Raw genomic sequence first — 17585 nt, 5'->3', positions numbered from 1 at the left:
TAAAAACGAGAAAGGATAGGCACATAGCTGCCAACTTTCCCCTTTTCTTGCGAGGAATCCTATTCGGAATAAGGGGATTTCCCCTTAAAAAAGGGAAACCTGGACAACTATGGATGGGCAAAGCGCTTTCTGAGAGCGGGTCCCCAAATGTGCACGCGCGCCTGTTCAAAAACGCGGGGGCTAGCCAGGGTTTTTTTGGGGGGTTGCCCCCGGGGTTTTCAGTCACGCCCCCAGCCAACTTGGCCTCCCACCGAAAAGGCAACAGTTCTTCGGACATATTAAGTAATGGGAGGATGAGGACCAGTCGTGTGATTTAGAATAATACAGCATCAGCTCAGGAAAGCCAGAAGTTTTGAAGGGAGGGGCAGCTGCCCCCCAATCAATAAAGATACATAGCAAACTGAGGTTCTGCCCCCCTAATAAAAGGCCTGCCCCCCCAAAAAAAACCCTGAAGTGATTTTGGATCTTCTGTAATACAGTGCCCTAAGGAAGGCCAAACTCTGGCAACCCTGAGTGGATCTTCTCCAGGACTTTTTTCCCCTCGCTGGAACTCGGTTCTAGCATCTCTCAGGTGGGCCCCATTTCCATCAGAAGAGAACATGGCAGCCATTTGTGGTGAGTTCCAGCATGGATCTTCTCAATTGTGGATCTCGATTTTGCAGCCCCTTGGCTTGACACCCTGTGTGGCAGAACTGCCTGCACCACCCTAAATCTGGCGCTGACTTAAGAGCCCTGCTTGTTCAGGTCAAAGGCCCATTTAGTCCAGGATCCAGTTCTCACAGTTGCCAAGCCCACAAGGGAAACATGCGTGCAAAAGTGTCTTCTCCCCACTTGTGATTCCCAGCATCTGGGATTTAGAGGCTTACTATCTCCGATAGTAGAGATGGAACGTAGCCAATCATGGTTAGCAGCCATTAGTAAATTTATCCTCTCTGAATTTACCTAATCCTCCTTTCAAGCCACCCCAAGGCCGCTTACACGCGATACCTTTAAAGCACATTCAAAGCACGTTTCCCCGCCTCAAATAATTATGGGCGCTGTAGTTTTTTTTTAAGGGCAGCTGGGAATTGTAATTCTGAGGGTAGTCAACTATAGGGCCCAGAATTCTTTGAGGGAAAGAATACGTTTCAATTCTGCTATACAGTGCTACCTTGGTTCTCAAACGACTTGGTACTCAAATGCCCAAAACCCGGAAGTAAGTGTTCTGGTTTCCGAATGTTTTTTGGAAGCTGAACGTCCGATGCGGCTGTTGGCTATTGTTTCTGGGGCGCCTGCTCCAATCAGAAACTGCGCCTTGGTTTTCGAACATTTCGGAAGTCAAGCGGATTAAGTTTGGCGTTTTTTCTTTTGCTATTTTTTTTGCATTTTTGTGACTGTGTGAAACCCAGTTCAGGACTGATTGATTGTGTGACTGCGGAAATGGATAAAAGCTCCCCGCCCAAACAATGACTATAATTTAATTTTAATTTGTATCATCTACAATACTGTCTTACTTATTTTATAGTACAGTACATTGATTATTGCTTTCATTTTATGGATCAAAGGTCTTGTTAGATAGTAAAATTCATGTTAAATTGCTGCTTTAGGGGTTGTTTTTAAAAGTCTGGAACGGATTAATCTGTTTTGCATTACTTTCTATGCGAAAACACGCCTTGGTTTTGGAACGCTTTTGTTTTAGAACGGACTTCCGGAACGAATTAAGTTTGAGAACCAAGCTACCACTGTAAAGGCAATTCTGCTATGAACTGTACACAGCTGGCGTCACTACATCTTGTGGGAGTGAGTTCCATAGTTTTAACTGCATTGTGTGGGAAAGTAGTACTTTACCCTGACTCTTCCAATAGGCCATGTGTATGACTTAGCCTCTTCAAAATACTGTAAGACAGCTTTGCTGTGTTACCCTCCTGCTCATCCTGCCCCAGATGGCACCTCTGATCCTATAGTAAAGGATGTGGTTGAATTGCTTTCCTTTGGTTTCTCAGGGCAGACATACATTACTCTGTAACAGTAAAGCCTTCTGTAGAAACTAGCTGGGTTTTCAGGTTATTTTACCTGAAACTGAGGTAAGTTACCCATAGGCACAGTAAGAATAGAGAATAGGCACATTATCCTATCCAACTGAGATCTCCAAACTAAAATTCAGATCTTCATCATCATCTCAATTTCATAGACACCTTCTAGAAAATAAACAAATAAATCTAGGTGACTTACAAGCAGTAGGGAACATACAGTGGTACCTTGGTTTAAGAACAGCTTTGTATATGAACAACTTGGATTAAGAACGTTGCAAACCCTGAAGTAGGTGTTTTGGTTTGTGAACTTTGCCTTGGAATCAGAACATGTTCCGCTTCCTGTTGAGTGTGTTCTATTTGTAAATTGAGTCCCCCCGCTGCTATGGGAAAGCATGCCTTGGTTTAAGAACACTTTGGCTTAAGAACGGACTTCCAGAATGGATTAAGTTCGTAAACCAAGGTACCACTGTATATAATTTTAAACATAACCATAGCAACCAGTGAAGCTTACAGTAGTAAAAGCCACACCATCCCATGAAAACCAGAAAGCATTGCAGTGGCCATTTAAACCAAAAAATGATAATGATATTGTCTGGGAGTAGAATACAGTGGTACCTTGGGTTACAGACGCTTCAGGTTACAGACTCCGCTAACCCAGAAATAGTACCTTGGGTTAGGAACTTTGCTTCAGGATGAGAAGAAGAAGAAGAAGAAGAGTTTGGATTTGATATCCCGCCTTTCACTCCCCTTCAGGAGTCTCAAAGCGGCTAACATTCTCCTTTCCCTTCCTCCCCCACAACAAACACTCTGTGAGGTGAGTGGGGCTGAGAGACTTCAAGAAGTGTGACTAGCCCAAGGTCACCCAGCAGCTGCATGTGGAGGAGCGGAGACGCGAACCCGGTTCCCCAGATAACGAGACTACCGCTCTTAACCACTACACTACACCAGAAATCATGCTCCGGCGGCAGGACGGCAACAGGAGGCCCCATTAGCTAAAGTGGTGCTTCTGGTTAAGAACAGTTTCAGGTTAAGAACGGACCTCCAGAACGAATAAAGTACTTAACCTGAGGTATCACTGTACTGTACAGTCTTACCTGGAGCTATAAACATAGTAAGGTGGGCGCCAGGTGGGCCTCACTGGGGAGAGCATTTTAAAAAATGGAGGGGTCACGTCCCGACCACAAAGGCTCTTCTCGCTACCCTCCAAACCTCTCTTGGAGGAGCATTTGGAAGAGGGCCTCATCCAGAAGCCCAGCATACTGCTGCCTCATTGGGGACCACATATCCTGTCAGAGCCCACCAGGGCTGATGCCTTGCTTGGGTCCTCGCCATCATCCTCAGGCACTGCTCAAGACCCTCAGTGGTGTGGATGCTGTTGGTCCTGGCTTTGCGGCAGCCAGTGTTCTCATGGTGAGCTCGCAATGGCGGCCACCGTATTCCATTTTGCACGACGTTGTAGGAAATAAGATTTTGCGGTCACCAGGCCCCAGTCAGAACTAAGCAGGCGTTTAGCTTCCAGTCTACTGTGGCGCTTACTGCCTGGAGAGAGAGTGGGAGAGGTCTTTATGCGCCGCTTGTGGTCTTCTCATAGATCCCACCATGAAGACAGAATTCTGGACTAGACGGGCCTTGAGACAGATCCAGCAAAGCTCATCTCATGTTCTTAGGGTGACCAGGTGTCCTACTTTTCCGGGTGCAGTTCTGTATTTGAAGGGCAGTCAGCGGGGAGTGCTCTGCTTGATGGGCCACGCAATCCCAAATCTGGTTTGAAGAGGAAGAAGGATAAGAACAGAGAGGAGCAGCCTTGAAGTTGACCATCACTTCTGAGAAGACTGAGCTGGAACACAAGTCACGGGGTCAGTCTTCCCCATTATGGTGAGTTGTATTTCTATTTAATTGTGTGTGTGTGTGTGTGTGTGTATTCTAAATTTGCATCTATGCATATGTCAACATGTACATTTTTTGTACAAATATTTATCCTAGTTGGTCCTTTTCTCTTGGCGATGATAGATTTCCTCCTTCATGTGCATAAAGTGGCCATCTTCTTGCTGCTGCGGCCAGGTGAGCTGTGGAGCTGTTGTAGTGCCATTGCTACAAATGGGGAGGCAGGCATTAGTCAGGGGTAGGGGAATGAGGGGTAACCAAAGACAGCCTGCACTGGGCCCTCCAAAATCTGCAGCTGGGCCTGCCCACCTACCCTGAGAATCTCATGCTTGAATAGTAATAACTATAATTACAATTATTTAGAAAGATATACAAACTGCTTAACCAAGGAGCTTCCTTCTGTATATTTCTTTATTTAACTTTTTTGAAAACACAAATTAATGATAAAACATAACGAAACAGATGCAGAGAGGGTGAGTATTAACATAAGAGGCTTAAGACAGCTCAATAATTATACTTACTGATAATCTTTACACTTCCTTTCTCCTTTAGAATTTCTTCACAGGGCTTTTCTTTGCAAGGTTTTGAGATAAAGAGAGAATCAAAGAGCTTTCTAAGAGGTGCGTGTAATAAAACTGTAGGTAAAACATAAGGAAATCCACAAAATTATTAAAAAATTAGCAATATTCAGAAATAAAATGATTATCATTAAACCACAGAAAACAAATATCATCTGCCGGCCTTGATGTCCCCCAGCTGTGAAATGGAACCAGTGTTTCCTAGGTTGTGTTTCTGACTGCAGGGTTGTGTTAGGTTGACTTGTGGGACCCTGACATAACGTGGATAGCATAGCTTGGAGGCAGCAGACTTAAAACAGCACACGTGTTGCTGGTCTGTGATCGTAGTGATCTGCAGCTGTAATAATCAAGACTGACTGACTGACAACACACAATAGCTGTGCTGGAAGGGAGCTTTTGTCTGAGAGTCCTGCCTCCCCACTCCTGCCCACATTCACCAGCCATCATTGGGCACTGCCCTACTTCTTGGGTCCCAAAATATTCCAAGGACCGGCGGCAACAACAACCCTGTTTTTGGGTTTTGTAGAAAACGTGTGGGAATGCCCACGTCTGCACGCAAGGGAGAGGATGGGGTTCCTTCTTCCTACATCGCCCAATAAAAATAAACTGGCCTAGATTTCTGACTTGGATTTAATCAAACAAACTGAACAACTAAGGAAAGAGGCAGAGAGAGAGAGAGACAGAGAGCTCGCGCAAGGATTATTTCTGCCTTGCAGACAACTTGAAAGTTCATCAGATCTTCTTTCGAAATGTCAGCCGCTGCCTTCCTGTCCTGCTGGCGATATCTTTCCATCCCTCACCTACTTTTGTTCCTAAGCTTGAAATGGCAGCATTGCAATGGTCAGGTGAGATGCAGAAGTGATGGGAGTGTATCGCCGCCACTCCCTGCGCTTTCCCCTCCATCCCAATCCTCCTTGCACTCATTTTTGCCCTGCCTCGTGGTCTGGAGACCTTCAGGGTGACTCCTGTTACAGGCAATAAAAAGAAAACAAAGGAGGCAGAATATCCCATTAAAAGAAATAACACTGCAAACTGGATCACAGCACAACAGCAGCAGCAACAACAAGGGAACAAAAATGTCAGTGGCGCAGAAATACAAAGTCAAGGTTGCAGGCCACCCCAGTCTCTGAGCACTGTGAGATTCCAGGGGTTCCAGGCATTTACCCAAGGTCTGTGTTCCCTTTTGGAAATGAGGCACAGCAGACTGTGGTGTCTTCATGATGCATGGTTTATTTACACATATATACAACCTGAGCCTGCGATGGAGGGGTTCACAGCATTTAGCACCCCGAGACAGTCTTGCTTCTCCCATAGCTACAGCCTTGGATTCTAGCAGAAATCAGGCATGGGTCCCTCTCTCTCTGCCTTTCCAGCTAGCAGCTTTTTCCTCTAGGTCACATCACAGTAAACTCTGCCCTAAAACTTCAGATTTGTCCCTCTAACTATTGTAAGAGCTGCAGGAGGGGCCACATCCATTTGTCATCTGGCACAGAGCCCCTTTCCTTTGTTCTCTTAATGGCCCATCACCCAGTCAGTTAGCTCATCAGGAAGCTAGCCTGGCTTGATTAGCTTTTAACACTTGCTAGGATTATAAGTGTCTGACACCCACAAACGCATAACATCAGTTTATGCCTGCTGAAAAGGCATAAATCATTTCTCCCCCTTTTGTTTCTTCCCTCCCACACCTTTATTTAAATGGGACTTTTGAGGGTCTTTATTTTGCTCTTTACCCTGATGCTGCTTTAAATTGCTATTTGGTGCTACATGTTTTAGTGCAATCCTATGCACATTTACTTGGGAGTAAGACTCAGTAAAATATGCACAGAATACCCATGTTATTTGGGGATGGGGATTTTTTAAGATGGTGTCCCTGCCCCCACCATACCATATATTGCTTTGTATCATTCTGTTTTAATGTACCACTGTGTACTTTTTAATTCAAAAATGCAGTAGAACAAAAGTCACTCACAGCGATTTACAGTAATAAATAAATAGCATACATTTAAGCCAGCATATCTAAAACTCATTCATATTTTTAAAGGGCAGGACTAAAACACCCCACCCACTGAAGGAGGGCACAGTTAATTAAAACCCAAAGGCTCGGTAGAAAAGAAATATTTTTCCTGGTGCTTAACGATGTATATAAAGTAATTCTAAATCATCAGTTCTCCAAAGATAGATCCCGATGAAACCAAAATGGCAGCATCCCCACACATAAGAAGAAGGGACCAGCGGGTCTGGAGAAACCCCAAGGTCTGCAGAAGCCCAAGATGGATCAGTGATCTGATTTGTAAGTGTCCTGTGTTCCTACATTCACTCCTCCCTGTGTCTGCTTGTAATTAAATGCACGCAGGTATGGTTTATCAGGATTCCTTGAGGGTCACTTCCAGTCTGATCCTTGACCGAATGCATATCCTTGCCCTGTTTATTCTCACCTCCTCCTTTGCTGTGCCAAACTATTGAATGTAAGCTCCTCAAGGCAGAGACCTGTGACCCAGAGCCAGCGGAATAAATGTTGCTTCTTGGCGGCGGTGGTGGGGCAACAATTACTTCTCTGCTGCCCCATCCCCTGCAAGTCAAGAGATGCATCTTATCTGAGGCTGGCCAAGTTAATTTTGGCCCCACCCAAGTGACAATACAATAAATTTAATGACTAACTATTTGCAGCCTTTTTGCAACATCTAAAATTAGCTGCTGGAGGAAGCTAGCCTCAGTCTCCCTAGTAGGGACAGCCACCCACCTATTGTCTTGCTTCTTGAACTCTGATAATGCCTCTTGCATGATTGGACACAGAGAAAGAGAGGATTGTGTGTAGAAACTAGCTTACTGCACAAAGGAAAAATTCACATCCATTGCCCTGCCAGCTTTTGCCCCTGGCCCCACCCACCACTGCCATGTGGCCCTTGGAAAGTGGCCAAGAAGGGAATGTGGCCCTCGGACTGCAAAAGGCTCCCCACCCTTACTGCAAAGGGCCATTCATATTAATATATAAACAAGCAAACAGTGTGATGCTGTGCACTGTTCACTCCGAAGTAAGCTTTTCAGTGGAGAAGCTTATGTATCTTTGCAGAAGCTTAGGAAAAGCTTGGCCTATCGCCCAACATCCAAAAAACCATAGTGCTTCACCAGCAAGTACAAAATAACCCCTCTTCAGTGCTACAAATCCAACTCAGTGGTGTAATGTTGGAAAATTGGAAAATGTCAATCACTTCTCCTATCTGGGCAGTTATCTTTCCACAAGGGCCAACACTGATGCCAAAATCCAGCATCGCCTGAGCTCTGCGGGTGCGACTTTCTCCCTACTGAAGTGCAGAGTGTTTGAGGACCGGGACATTTGCAGGGAAACCAAAATGCTTGTTTACAAAGCTATTGTACTACCAACCTTACTGTATGCTTGTGAAACATGGACCACTTATAAACGCCATCTCCAACTTGAAAGATTTCATCAACGGTGTCTCCGAAAAATTTTACACATCACTTGGGAAGACAGGCGAACTAACACCAGTGTACTGGAAGAAGCAAAGATCACCAGTGTTGAAGCAATGATTCTTCAATGCCAACTTTGTTGGACTGGTCATGTTGTGCGGATGCCTGATTATCATCTTCCAAAGCAACTACTGTATTCCAAACTTTAAAAGGGAAAGCGTAATGCTGGTGGTCAACAAAAGATGTTTAAAGACTGTCTCAAGGCAAATTTTTAAAAATGTAATACAAACACCAACAATTGGGAAACACTTTTCTGCGAGCACTCCAATTGGAGAACAGCCTGTACCAAAGGTGTTGTGGGCTTTGAAGACACTCAAACTCAGGATGCAAGGGAGAAACGTGCTAAGAGGAAGGCACGCTTGGCAAATCCACACCGTGGTCAACTCCTGCCCGGAAACCAATGTCCCCACTGTGGAAGGACGTGTGGATCCAGAATTGGCCTCCACTGTCACTTACGGACTCATTGTTAAAACCGTGTTTATGGAAGACAGTCTTACTCGGCTACAAGTGATCGCCAAAGATGCTGTGCACTGTTCACTCCGAAGTAAGGTTTTCAGTGGAGCTTACTCTTGTGTAATGATGTGTAGGATCACAGCCTTATTCTATTCTTTGAAGACTTTACTGAATCTACTCTCTGCATCCCTGTATCAAGCATTTCTTCCATAGGAGAGCAAGAAGAGATCCTTTGATGTGTGTAAAGATCTGTGGATGGAGGTGCTAATCCAGCCCAGTCATTTGAAAGAGGGACAAAACAAGACACCAGAAACTTCACTTAAAACCAATTACAGGCAAATTTGAATCAAGACAGTAGCTCTGCTCAGATCAGGGTTTATTTTATTTTAAACTTTTATTTATTATATATATATGTATACACACACACACACACCCCACTTTTTTTCTCTAAAGAACTTGAGGTGGCATACATGATTCTCCTCTCCCCATTTTATCCTCACAGCAGCCCTGTGAGGTAGGATAGGCTGAGATACAGTGACTGGGACTCAATAGCTGAATGGGTCTCAAACCCTTGTTTCCCAGGTCCTAGTCCAACGCCCCAATCATTACACCACATTAGCTCACCGGTGGCAAAGTTTAGAGTGCAGTCACTGCTTCAGATTCCATGAGGGGGTGTCCTCTTTTAGAGACTATTTGAGCCACCTATGGCTACATAGCTGCCATGCATTTAAAGCATATGACTTCCCCTAAAGGATCCTCGGAATTGTCACAGACCTACAATTCCCAGCACCCTTAGCAAACTACAGTTCCCAGTATTCTTTGTGGGGAGCCATGTGCCTTCAATGTATGCTGTGCATGCGACCTGTGTCTTTGCCATGAAAGGGAGGAAAGTTCCACCTCCTGTCTCGAGAGCTTTTCCGTCTCAGGAACAATGAGCCCTCCCGTTAGGTGTTTTGCTACAGTATTGTATGTTTGTTTGTTTGTTTGTGTGTGCTCCATCATATTAAAGCTGCTGGACTCTCTAGACACAAACCTGGAGACATTACCAACAAGCAAGTCTCAGCAGAGGCCTACCACCTGAGATTGCATGGCCTGTTTGCACAGGTATAGACAGATGCCCATCCAGAGAAATGGGGCTACAAAGCACAATTATTATTTTTTTGGTAAAACTAAGGTTCTGTGTCCTGCACGCTTAGAACTACACCACTCTCTCACAAGAGCAGAGTTACAGGTATGCATTTTCAGGCTGTCAGAGCTCATACTCATTGTTTGGAGGTAGGAAGAGAAAGGAGGGAAATCTATCTCCCTCTCTCCTATGTGGCCACACCTGATCCCTTTTTAATACAGTGCAAGCCTCTTTGCTCATGCACACACGCGCGCACACACACACACACACACACACACATGCATTTACACACCTTCCTCCCAAAATCACATAATCTCTCAATCGCATACATCTCTCTCCTGCAAAACCGCAGTTGCATCCTCTTCCCGCACACACACACCGTGTAAAAACCTTGCACAGATAATATATCCCCACCACAGCCACACACCACCAGCAAATGAAAAACTACCTCCTCTAAACCTCGCAGATAAATGACACAATTTCCCTCTTGCCACAGAGGTCCTATCCCCAGTTAACCCCTCCCACCCAGCTGCTGCACCCCTCCCCGCTGACCCCTTCTCCCCCCACCGCACCCCGCCCCCAAATCCCCACCCCTTTCTCCTGCCTGGGGAGGAGGCGCTGCCTTTGTTCCGCCAAGGGTTAACCCGGATTGTGTCTGTCACCCAGTTGCCCGGATGCTGATGTAAGGGGAGAGCTCGAGAGATCCCTTCAGATTGCAGTGAGAGGAGGCGAAGGACCAGAGCAGAAGAGGCTCTCCACCAGCATCTTTCATCCACGGCAACAGCAGCACCAACAGCAGCATCCTTGGCTGGACCAGCTGGATGATGCTGGTACCCGGACTGTAGCATCCTTCATCCTTCTCTCGCCTCCCTTTCCCTCCCTGATGCCGAGAGCATCCCCCTCCCCCTAAATCCTTCAGGATGCCGGCCCCGGTATTGTCCCTATAGGGGGATATCAGGGGGGCCTTGCCTTGCCGTGCCTCTCCCCTCCCCTCCCCTCCCCACCCCACCCCAAATCCCCCGTCTCTTATTGTTGCTCAGAAGGGTGACAGACAAAAGCCATGTCCGGTGGCAAAGAGGCAGGTGGGGTCCACCCCTACCAGCCACAACAGAGCCAGCAGCATGCTCAGTATGTGGGGCCCTACCGGCTGGAGAAGACACTGGGGAAAGGGCAGACTGGTGAGTACTTGGCACCCTGCTGCTCCTGGAGGTGGGGGTGGGGTAGGAGGGGCAACCCCAATGCCACAGAAATGGGTGCGATGGGGGAGCCCAGAGCTTCGCGTGTGGACCAGAAGTGTTTGTCCCATTGCAGAATGAGGGTGGGGAAAGAGATCCAAAAAAGGGAAGGCAGATGCATTTCCTGTTGGGGAAAATAAATTGGCCGCAGTGGTGGTGGTGGTTGGCGAAAGCTGAATTCTTTCCTGTCCTGGAGTTTATTTGAGGAGAGCAAATGGGGAGTCTTGTTTGGGGCCAATGGCATCTAGGTTTAGTAGGTTGTCAGGAGAAGGGGGCAACACTTTGGGTGTTGGGGCACCTCTCTCTCTCTCTCTCTCTCTCTTACACACTGTTTTACTTGGGAGTGGAGAGTAAATGTTGGAGACTACCAGAAGGCAAAAGGTGTCTTTTAAGAGTTCAAAGGAGTGCATTAATGTTTACCCTGCTGGACTTTATTTGGGGTCCCTGTGCATGGCAGGGAAATAGTTTGCTTTACAGAGGTAGCAGATAGAAGAAGGGAGAAAAGGAAGTGAAAATTTAAAAAACAACAACAAATAGGGGCAGGTTTTGAAAGGGGTTGTGACCATCCCTGTACTTAGCAGCAAGTGCTGTTTGGGGATAGTTGGGTTCTTAGGATCACAGTGCTTTTGTGGTAGTTGATAGGTAGGTGTGTTTGTGTGTTTTAACGCACATTAAATGCCCAGATGGAGCTTGGAAAGGGGAACGCAGCGAGGGCAGCGATGGATCGACCATATTTTCTGGATGGGTTAGTTTCAGTACCTCTGCCCAGGTGCCTGTGCCCTGGTGGTGAAGTCCCTTTCAGTGGTTGGGGCCTGAAGCAGTTCTGTTTGGGATGAAGCAGTAGCTTAAAAATAATAATGCTGCAATGGCCAAAGTTGGCTGGGGAGGGAGGAAAGCAAGAAGAACCAACTGCTCCAGATTTATTCCATACAGATTCCCTACCTCCAACTCCCCCCCTCCCAGAAAAAAAAACCCTGTCTGGTCGGTGGAGAGACACCCATCTCTGTCTCCCCCGCTCCATCTCTATTTTGCCAAAGCTCTGTATTTATGAGGGGGCAATCTATAGGAGAGGCCTATAGATTCCCCCCCCCCCGCCCCATACACCAATCTTCTCCTGCTGCAGCACTCTGGATGAATGGAAGAGTGGTGGTTGTTTTTTTTTTACTCTCTGCAGGGATGCCGATTCGATTGTGCGGTTTAGATTATGGGGCTTGGTTATGAGAGAGATTGCTTGTATAAATGCCTAAAGGCTGGGTAATATGAAAAACCGTCTCCTTGGCTTCCTTCTCCTCTTTTTCGGCGGCAGTCAGTTGTTGGATGGAAGGCTGAGGATGGGAAGCGGGGAGTGCAGGGTGGCGGGGGGGAAAGAACCATCCATCTCTCTGCAGTGATGCAGGAAAACCCAAACCACAAGGCCTCTCTCTTCTCTCTTCTCTCCTCTCTCTCAATTTGTGTGTGTCTGTGTGTAGAATGAGTATTGTGGCTTGGAAAGGGGGAAGATTACTGCAGTGGCAGAAAAAGACACGGTGACGGGGGGGGGGGGAGAAGGAGCCAGGCTATGCTTGTGTGTGTGTGTGTGTGTGTGCGTGCATGTTTGGGAGGTGGGGTTTTTTGGGGGGGGGTTGTTTTAAGGAATCATAACAATAATAAATATCTGGAGCAGGTGGGTGAAAGAGACAGAAGAGGCGGCAGGGGATAAGGGAGGGCGGGATTTTGCTGAATAATCATTTCTGCACCGTGGCGGCAGGCAGTTCACGCAAAGACATTTCAGGAATCGCAGGCTGAATGGGTAGGTGGATGGAGTCTTGCTGGGGGTGGATGGGATGAGGCCTGGCTGCATCCCAGACCCCAGAAGGAGGGGAGACCAGGAGCAATAGGACAAATGGACGCCTCCTACGGCGGGCGAGAGTTTTCTTGCTCTTCTGATTTTGCTTGCCGCCGTATTTCTAGCAATCTCGTTTCCTCCTTCTCTGAAGGAGTGTTATTATGGTTATGTGAATCCTCAGTTGGCAGGAAACAGCGGAAGTCCAGGCACCAGCAGTGACATGCCCAAGGTCATTTAAGGGATGTTGGTGGCAGAGATAGAAATCAAAAACTGTTCCTCCTTCGCTATCCTGTTCAGTTTTGGTTTCCCAGACCTGAAGATGCTGAGTAGCGAAATGATAATAACCATGGCCAACTTAACAGTGTTCTCCCACAGGACAGGTCATGCAAGAATTCTGCACTAGCAGTGATCGGAGACCTTAAATTCTGCAACTGGAATAATTAGAGTAGGCTTGTCTCCCCGCGCGTCAGTCCATAGTCTCAACAATCTGAGATGCTAGTGGGTTGGATCCAGGATGTTAAACTTTAGTCTCATTGACTAAATGAACGGGACTTAAGTTAGCCAAGATTAACTTGTCCTATTGATTTCAGTGGGGCTGAAGCTGCCTAGATCCATTGCCCTGGAGTGCCTTGGGCAAGTATGTCAATCTTGGCTTATTTACTATTCTTAAGAAGTAGAACTGAGCTTTGAAAAATATATAAAAACATATACATATCAACAGACATGGGGGGAGGGAAACCTCATCACTTTACTCACTCTTTTGCTTTCCTTATGCTTCCCACCTTTTAAAAGGCTGTGGGACTCACCTCCCATGTATGTTGTCAGGTCTAGGTACACTTACAGTACTACAGAAGAGGTTAAGGATGCCCTTTATATATCTTTTCGTTCGCAGAATTGGAGTTTATAGATACAAAACCAAACCCAAAGAGAGATGTAAACTCTTAACGTGTGGAATATCTGTAATTTAGGATTGAAACATGGGGAATCCCCACCCCAAGCTCTGATTCAATTTAACAGGGTCACCGGAGGTCAGATAAAATTGCCGGATCCACCCTATGGATTCCCAGTTGACCAGTCTACTGTTCTGTCCTAAACCATGACGCTCTGTGGCAGATTTGCAAATGCTCCCGCCAGTGTTGCTAAGCGCACAAAACGTTGTACTAACCCATACGATCAAACTCTCTCTATTTACTAGAGACAACTCATATTTTCTGGTATGAGCCCTTGTTCAATTTCTTGCTTTTTCGGAGGCAGTGTGTTAAAATTTTGTTAGTGCGTGTTGCTTGAGTTAATTGTTCATTTTTCAGATTTGAGCTGCCAAGTTAGATCTAGAAGTTAACGGTGAATGGGTGGATTTCTTTCTTGTGGTGGAAGACAAGTCTATCAGTGGTCATCAGCAATGATGGCTACACTTTGTCCCCATGGTTTGGAGGCAGTAAGGCTTTTGGGTACCACTTGCTGGAAACCACAGGAAGGAAGAGTCGTCTTTGTGCTCGGGTCCCACTTTTCCACTGTGGCATCTGGTTGGCCACTGTCAGAACAGGATGCTGGACTCGACGGGCCATTGACCTGATCCAGCAGCCTCTTCTTGTGTTCTTATTATGGATGCATCTTGTCTATAGTGCACAGGTGTGTGTATATGCACACACACGCACATGGTGGCACTATCCAGTGACATTTCACTGCCTCCGAAGTATGTTTGGAACTGTTATGACATATTGCAGGCGATCGTGTTTGTCAAACATACTTCCAGCCAAAAGAACAACACCTTTTTTGGCTTTTAAATAAGCATCTACCGCAAAATACACAGACACAGCATGTAGCAGGGTGAGTGGAGCCTTCAGCAATGTGTCATAGCATGCGTGTGTTGGGGCGGCCGGAACAGGATTAGCTTTGAGGTGTCCCTGTTTTCATCTGGGAAATGTTGGCGGGTATGCTAAAAATCCCTTCCTCCCAGATAAAGAACAAATGGGGGAGGGGGGAGCAGGCCGTCCTTCCAAAGAGAGAAGACCTCCAACCAAAGAAAAACTCCGTCCCACCACCCAACAATTTTCAAAATAAAAATTGTGAGGGTCAGGAGGCAGGCCACAGTGGGTGCCGAGAGGAGTTGTCTATGGGCGCTATGGTGCCCACGGGCACCACATTGGGGACCTTGGTTGTATCATGTGCACATGGTGATTGTTTCCCCCTCCTGCTTCTATTTACATCCTTAGATATTTAGAAACGGTCTGCATATCCTCACCTGTTCCTGCCCAATTGCCTTTTCTCAGCCTGTCCAACTTGTGATCCAGTAAAATAAACATAGCCCCCCATTTGGGGGAAGCGAGGTGGAACTTGATCCATTTTCTGGCTTTTCTGCTGGGCTGCAAAGCAAGGCATGGCCAGGGTGTGTATGGGGGAGAATCAGAGAATGTAGGGACAGGTTAGCTTGCGGCATATATTCCGATTCACAAGGGGCTGTCATTGCTGTGTATCCCCACCCCCCAGTAAATTAATGTCCACATTTTTGCCTTTTTGTGAGTGCCTTTTTCAAATTTTGCTAGCATATTTCAGGAATTGTCATGTGAGTCCCTAGACATGAAATCTCTGGAGTGGGTGATTCTAGTGCGCATGCATAAAAATGCAGGCGCATGCACACTAGAGGCTCACGCAGAGAGCACACGTAATGCCATTTCTCACACTGCAGTTCTAAGGTATTTCAAAGTATTGATTGCATAGTGAAGTAGGTTTTTCTTCCTAGTGTGTCAAGTTTAAACCAAAAGGACTGCCATCCTCCTTGTCTTTGAAATCAGTGAGGGACGGGCTATTGCAGAATAAATGGGCACATCATGCCACTGGCGACGAAAAGAGCTCAGCACTGTGTAATCGTGGATGGACTGGGGCTTCCAAAGTGAGCTTTGGTAGGATCATAGAGCCAGGAGGTATCCCAAAGGCTATCTAGTCCAACCCCTGACAATGTAAGAAACCTGCTGCTTCAGCATCTCTGTAAGGTGACCACCCCGTCTCTGCCTAAAAACCATTCTAAGAAAGGTATCTACTGTCCAACAGTTAACAGCATTAATGTGCATACTTTCGTCTTCAGTGTATAGATTAAACCTCCCCTCCTTGTAATTTGAATCTGGGTCCTGCCCTGTGTTCTATTGCCTCGTTTTTAAAATTATTACATTCATGTTCTGCCTTTTCTCCAAGGTGGCTCTTCCACCCCATTTTATTTCCACAACAACCCTGTGAGGTAGGTTAGGCTGAGAGGGAGTAGCTGATCCGAGGTCACCCAGTTAGCTTCATGGCTGAGTGGGGATTTGAACCCTGGGCTCCCTGGTCTTAGTTTGACACTCTAACCACTACACCACACTGGCTCTGTGTGATAATCCTTCACATCTTTGAAGACGGCTGTCCTACCTGCTCTGTGTTGTCCCTTCTCCAGGCTAAGCAGACCCAGCTACATTGCCTGTTCCTTATAGGACTTGATCTCCAGGCCTCGGTCTGGACACACTCCAATTTGTTCATATCTTTATTAGACTGTGGTGCCCAGAAATGTACACCACACAGTGGTGAGGTCTGACCAAAGCGTGGGGTGGCCTTATGTCCTGCGTTACAGAAGGCCCTCCTTTGTTTGAAGAACTTTCAGGCGACAGGCCTCTATTTGAAGGCCTGACTGGTCCAAGGCTGGTTTAAAGAGAAAGAGCCATAAGAAGGGAGAGCAGGGCAGGCCACCAGCTTTCTCCAGCAACCGTTGCTACCTGTTCAGCCGACTAGGCACGCCCACAGTATTGCAGGAATCCTGGAAACTGTAGTTCCCCCCCTTCCAGAACTCCAATTCCCAGCACCCTACAATTCCCGGGATTCTTTGGAGGAAGTTACGTATGGTGTGCCTGTAACCCACAACTCTTCACAGAGACAAGTAGGTTTTTCTCTCTTCCCGCTACTCAGTCTCTTCCATCCCTGCCCAGTTTTTAATGTTATGTTATTGAGATACTGTTTTTCTATTTAAGTTGTAGTTATCATTTCTACATTTGCATCTTTGATATGCAAATTGGTGTCCTCTTGTGACCTATTTTTCCCGGAGGATGCTTTTCCTTTCCTTTCTTTTAAAAAAAAACATTTTTATTTTTGCATTTTCTATTTTACATATACAAGTGAAATAAAAACATAAACATATAATCCCCTTTGACGTCCCTCCCCCGCCCCCTACCATTGTGGATCATAATATAATAAGCTTTTCTATCTTTTTTTGGGCAATGCTTAAAAGCCAACCTTACCGGAAGAGAACAGAGTAGTACCACACCAACTGAAAACAAGAGCATTGCAAGGATGCCCTTGATTTTGTCTCTCAGAATTTTATTTATTTATTATGCACTTATTGCATTTAAACCACACTTTTCTTCTCCAAAGAGCTCAAGATGGCATGTATGGTTCTCCCTCTCCTGATCTCCACAACCACCCTGTGAGGTGGGCTAGGCTGAGAGGCAGTGACCGGTCCAAGTTCACCCAGTGAACTTCATAGCTGACTAAGGATTTGAACCCTGGTCCCCCAAGTCCTAGTCAAACACTCTGACCGCTGTGCTGTGAAACCCTGATTGCCTGACCCCAATGGGATATTCCAAGCTCCCTCTCTGAATTTTCATCTTTCTTTTCTTTTTTTAAGTTAGACCTTTTACTTACGAAGGTGTCAGGAAAAGCAGGCAGGCAGAATTCTACCCAGTTTTACCCAGAAAGAAGTAAACTTGCTCCTGCCTTCCAGTGTCAGGGCCAAAGAGCGCAAAGGCAAGCAGGGTAAAAACAGGCAAGCCCGTGGCACTTGTTGTTGTTGTTTAATTAAATGTAAATAATGTTCGATATAATGAAATAACTTAGAGCATATCAGACCACCCATATCTGTACTCTGGACGATTTGCAAGGATTCTTTTGGCTTCTGGCTATGGGGGGTTGGGAGGGTGCAGACATCAAGGTCCTAGAAGGCCACCATCAGTGGCTGGTGGGCTGCAT

The 17585-nt window shown here is 46.3% G+C and overlaps 1 protein-coding gene across 4 annotated transcripts in view; it reads left to right on the top strand.

Annotated features, from left to right (window-relative positions):
• The first annotated feature begins 3675 nt into the window (after nucleotides 1-3675).
• BRSK1 (BR serine/threonine kinase 1) overlaps nucleotides 3676-17585 on the top strand; it is a 54795-nt gene continuing 40885 nt past the window's right edge. The window contains exons 1-2 of one of the 4 annotated variants that reach the window (XM_083471861.1): nucleotides 3676-3887; nucleotides 10206-10717. In XM_083471861.1, the coding sequence (XP_083327987.1) occupies nucleotides 10600-10717 (118 nt within the window). In that variant the 5' untranslated portion in view covers nucleotides 3676-3887; nucleotides 10206-10599. Of the gene's footprint in view, nucleotides 3888-4792; nucleotides 6765-10205; nucleotides 10718-17585 lie in introns of those variants that run through there. The other 3 variants (XM_083471858.1, XM_083471863.1, XM_083471862.1) reach the window with 3 other exon arrangements.

Source organism: Podarcis liolepis (genome assembly GCF_965112155.1).
Source record: "Podarcis liolepis genome assembly, chromosome: 13".
In the NCBI taxonomy this organism is placed as follows: domain Eukaryota; kingdom Metazoa; phylum Chordata; class Lepidosauria; order Squamata; family Lacertidae; genus Podarcis; species Podarcis liolepis.
This window is presented reverse-complemented; position numbering and strand designations above follow the sequence as displayed.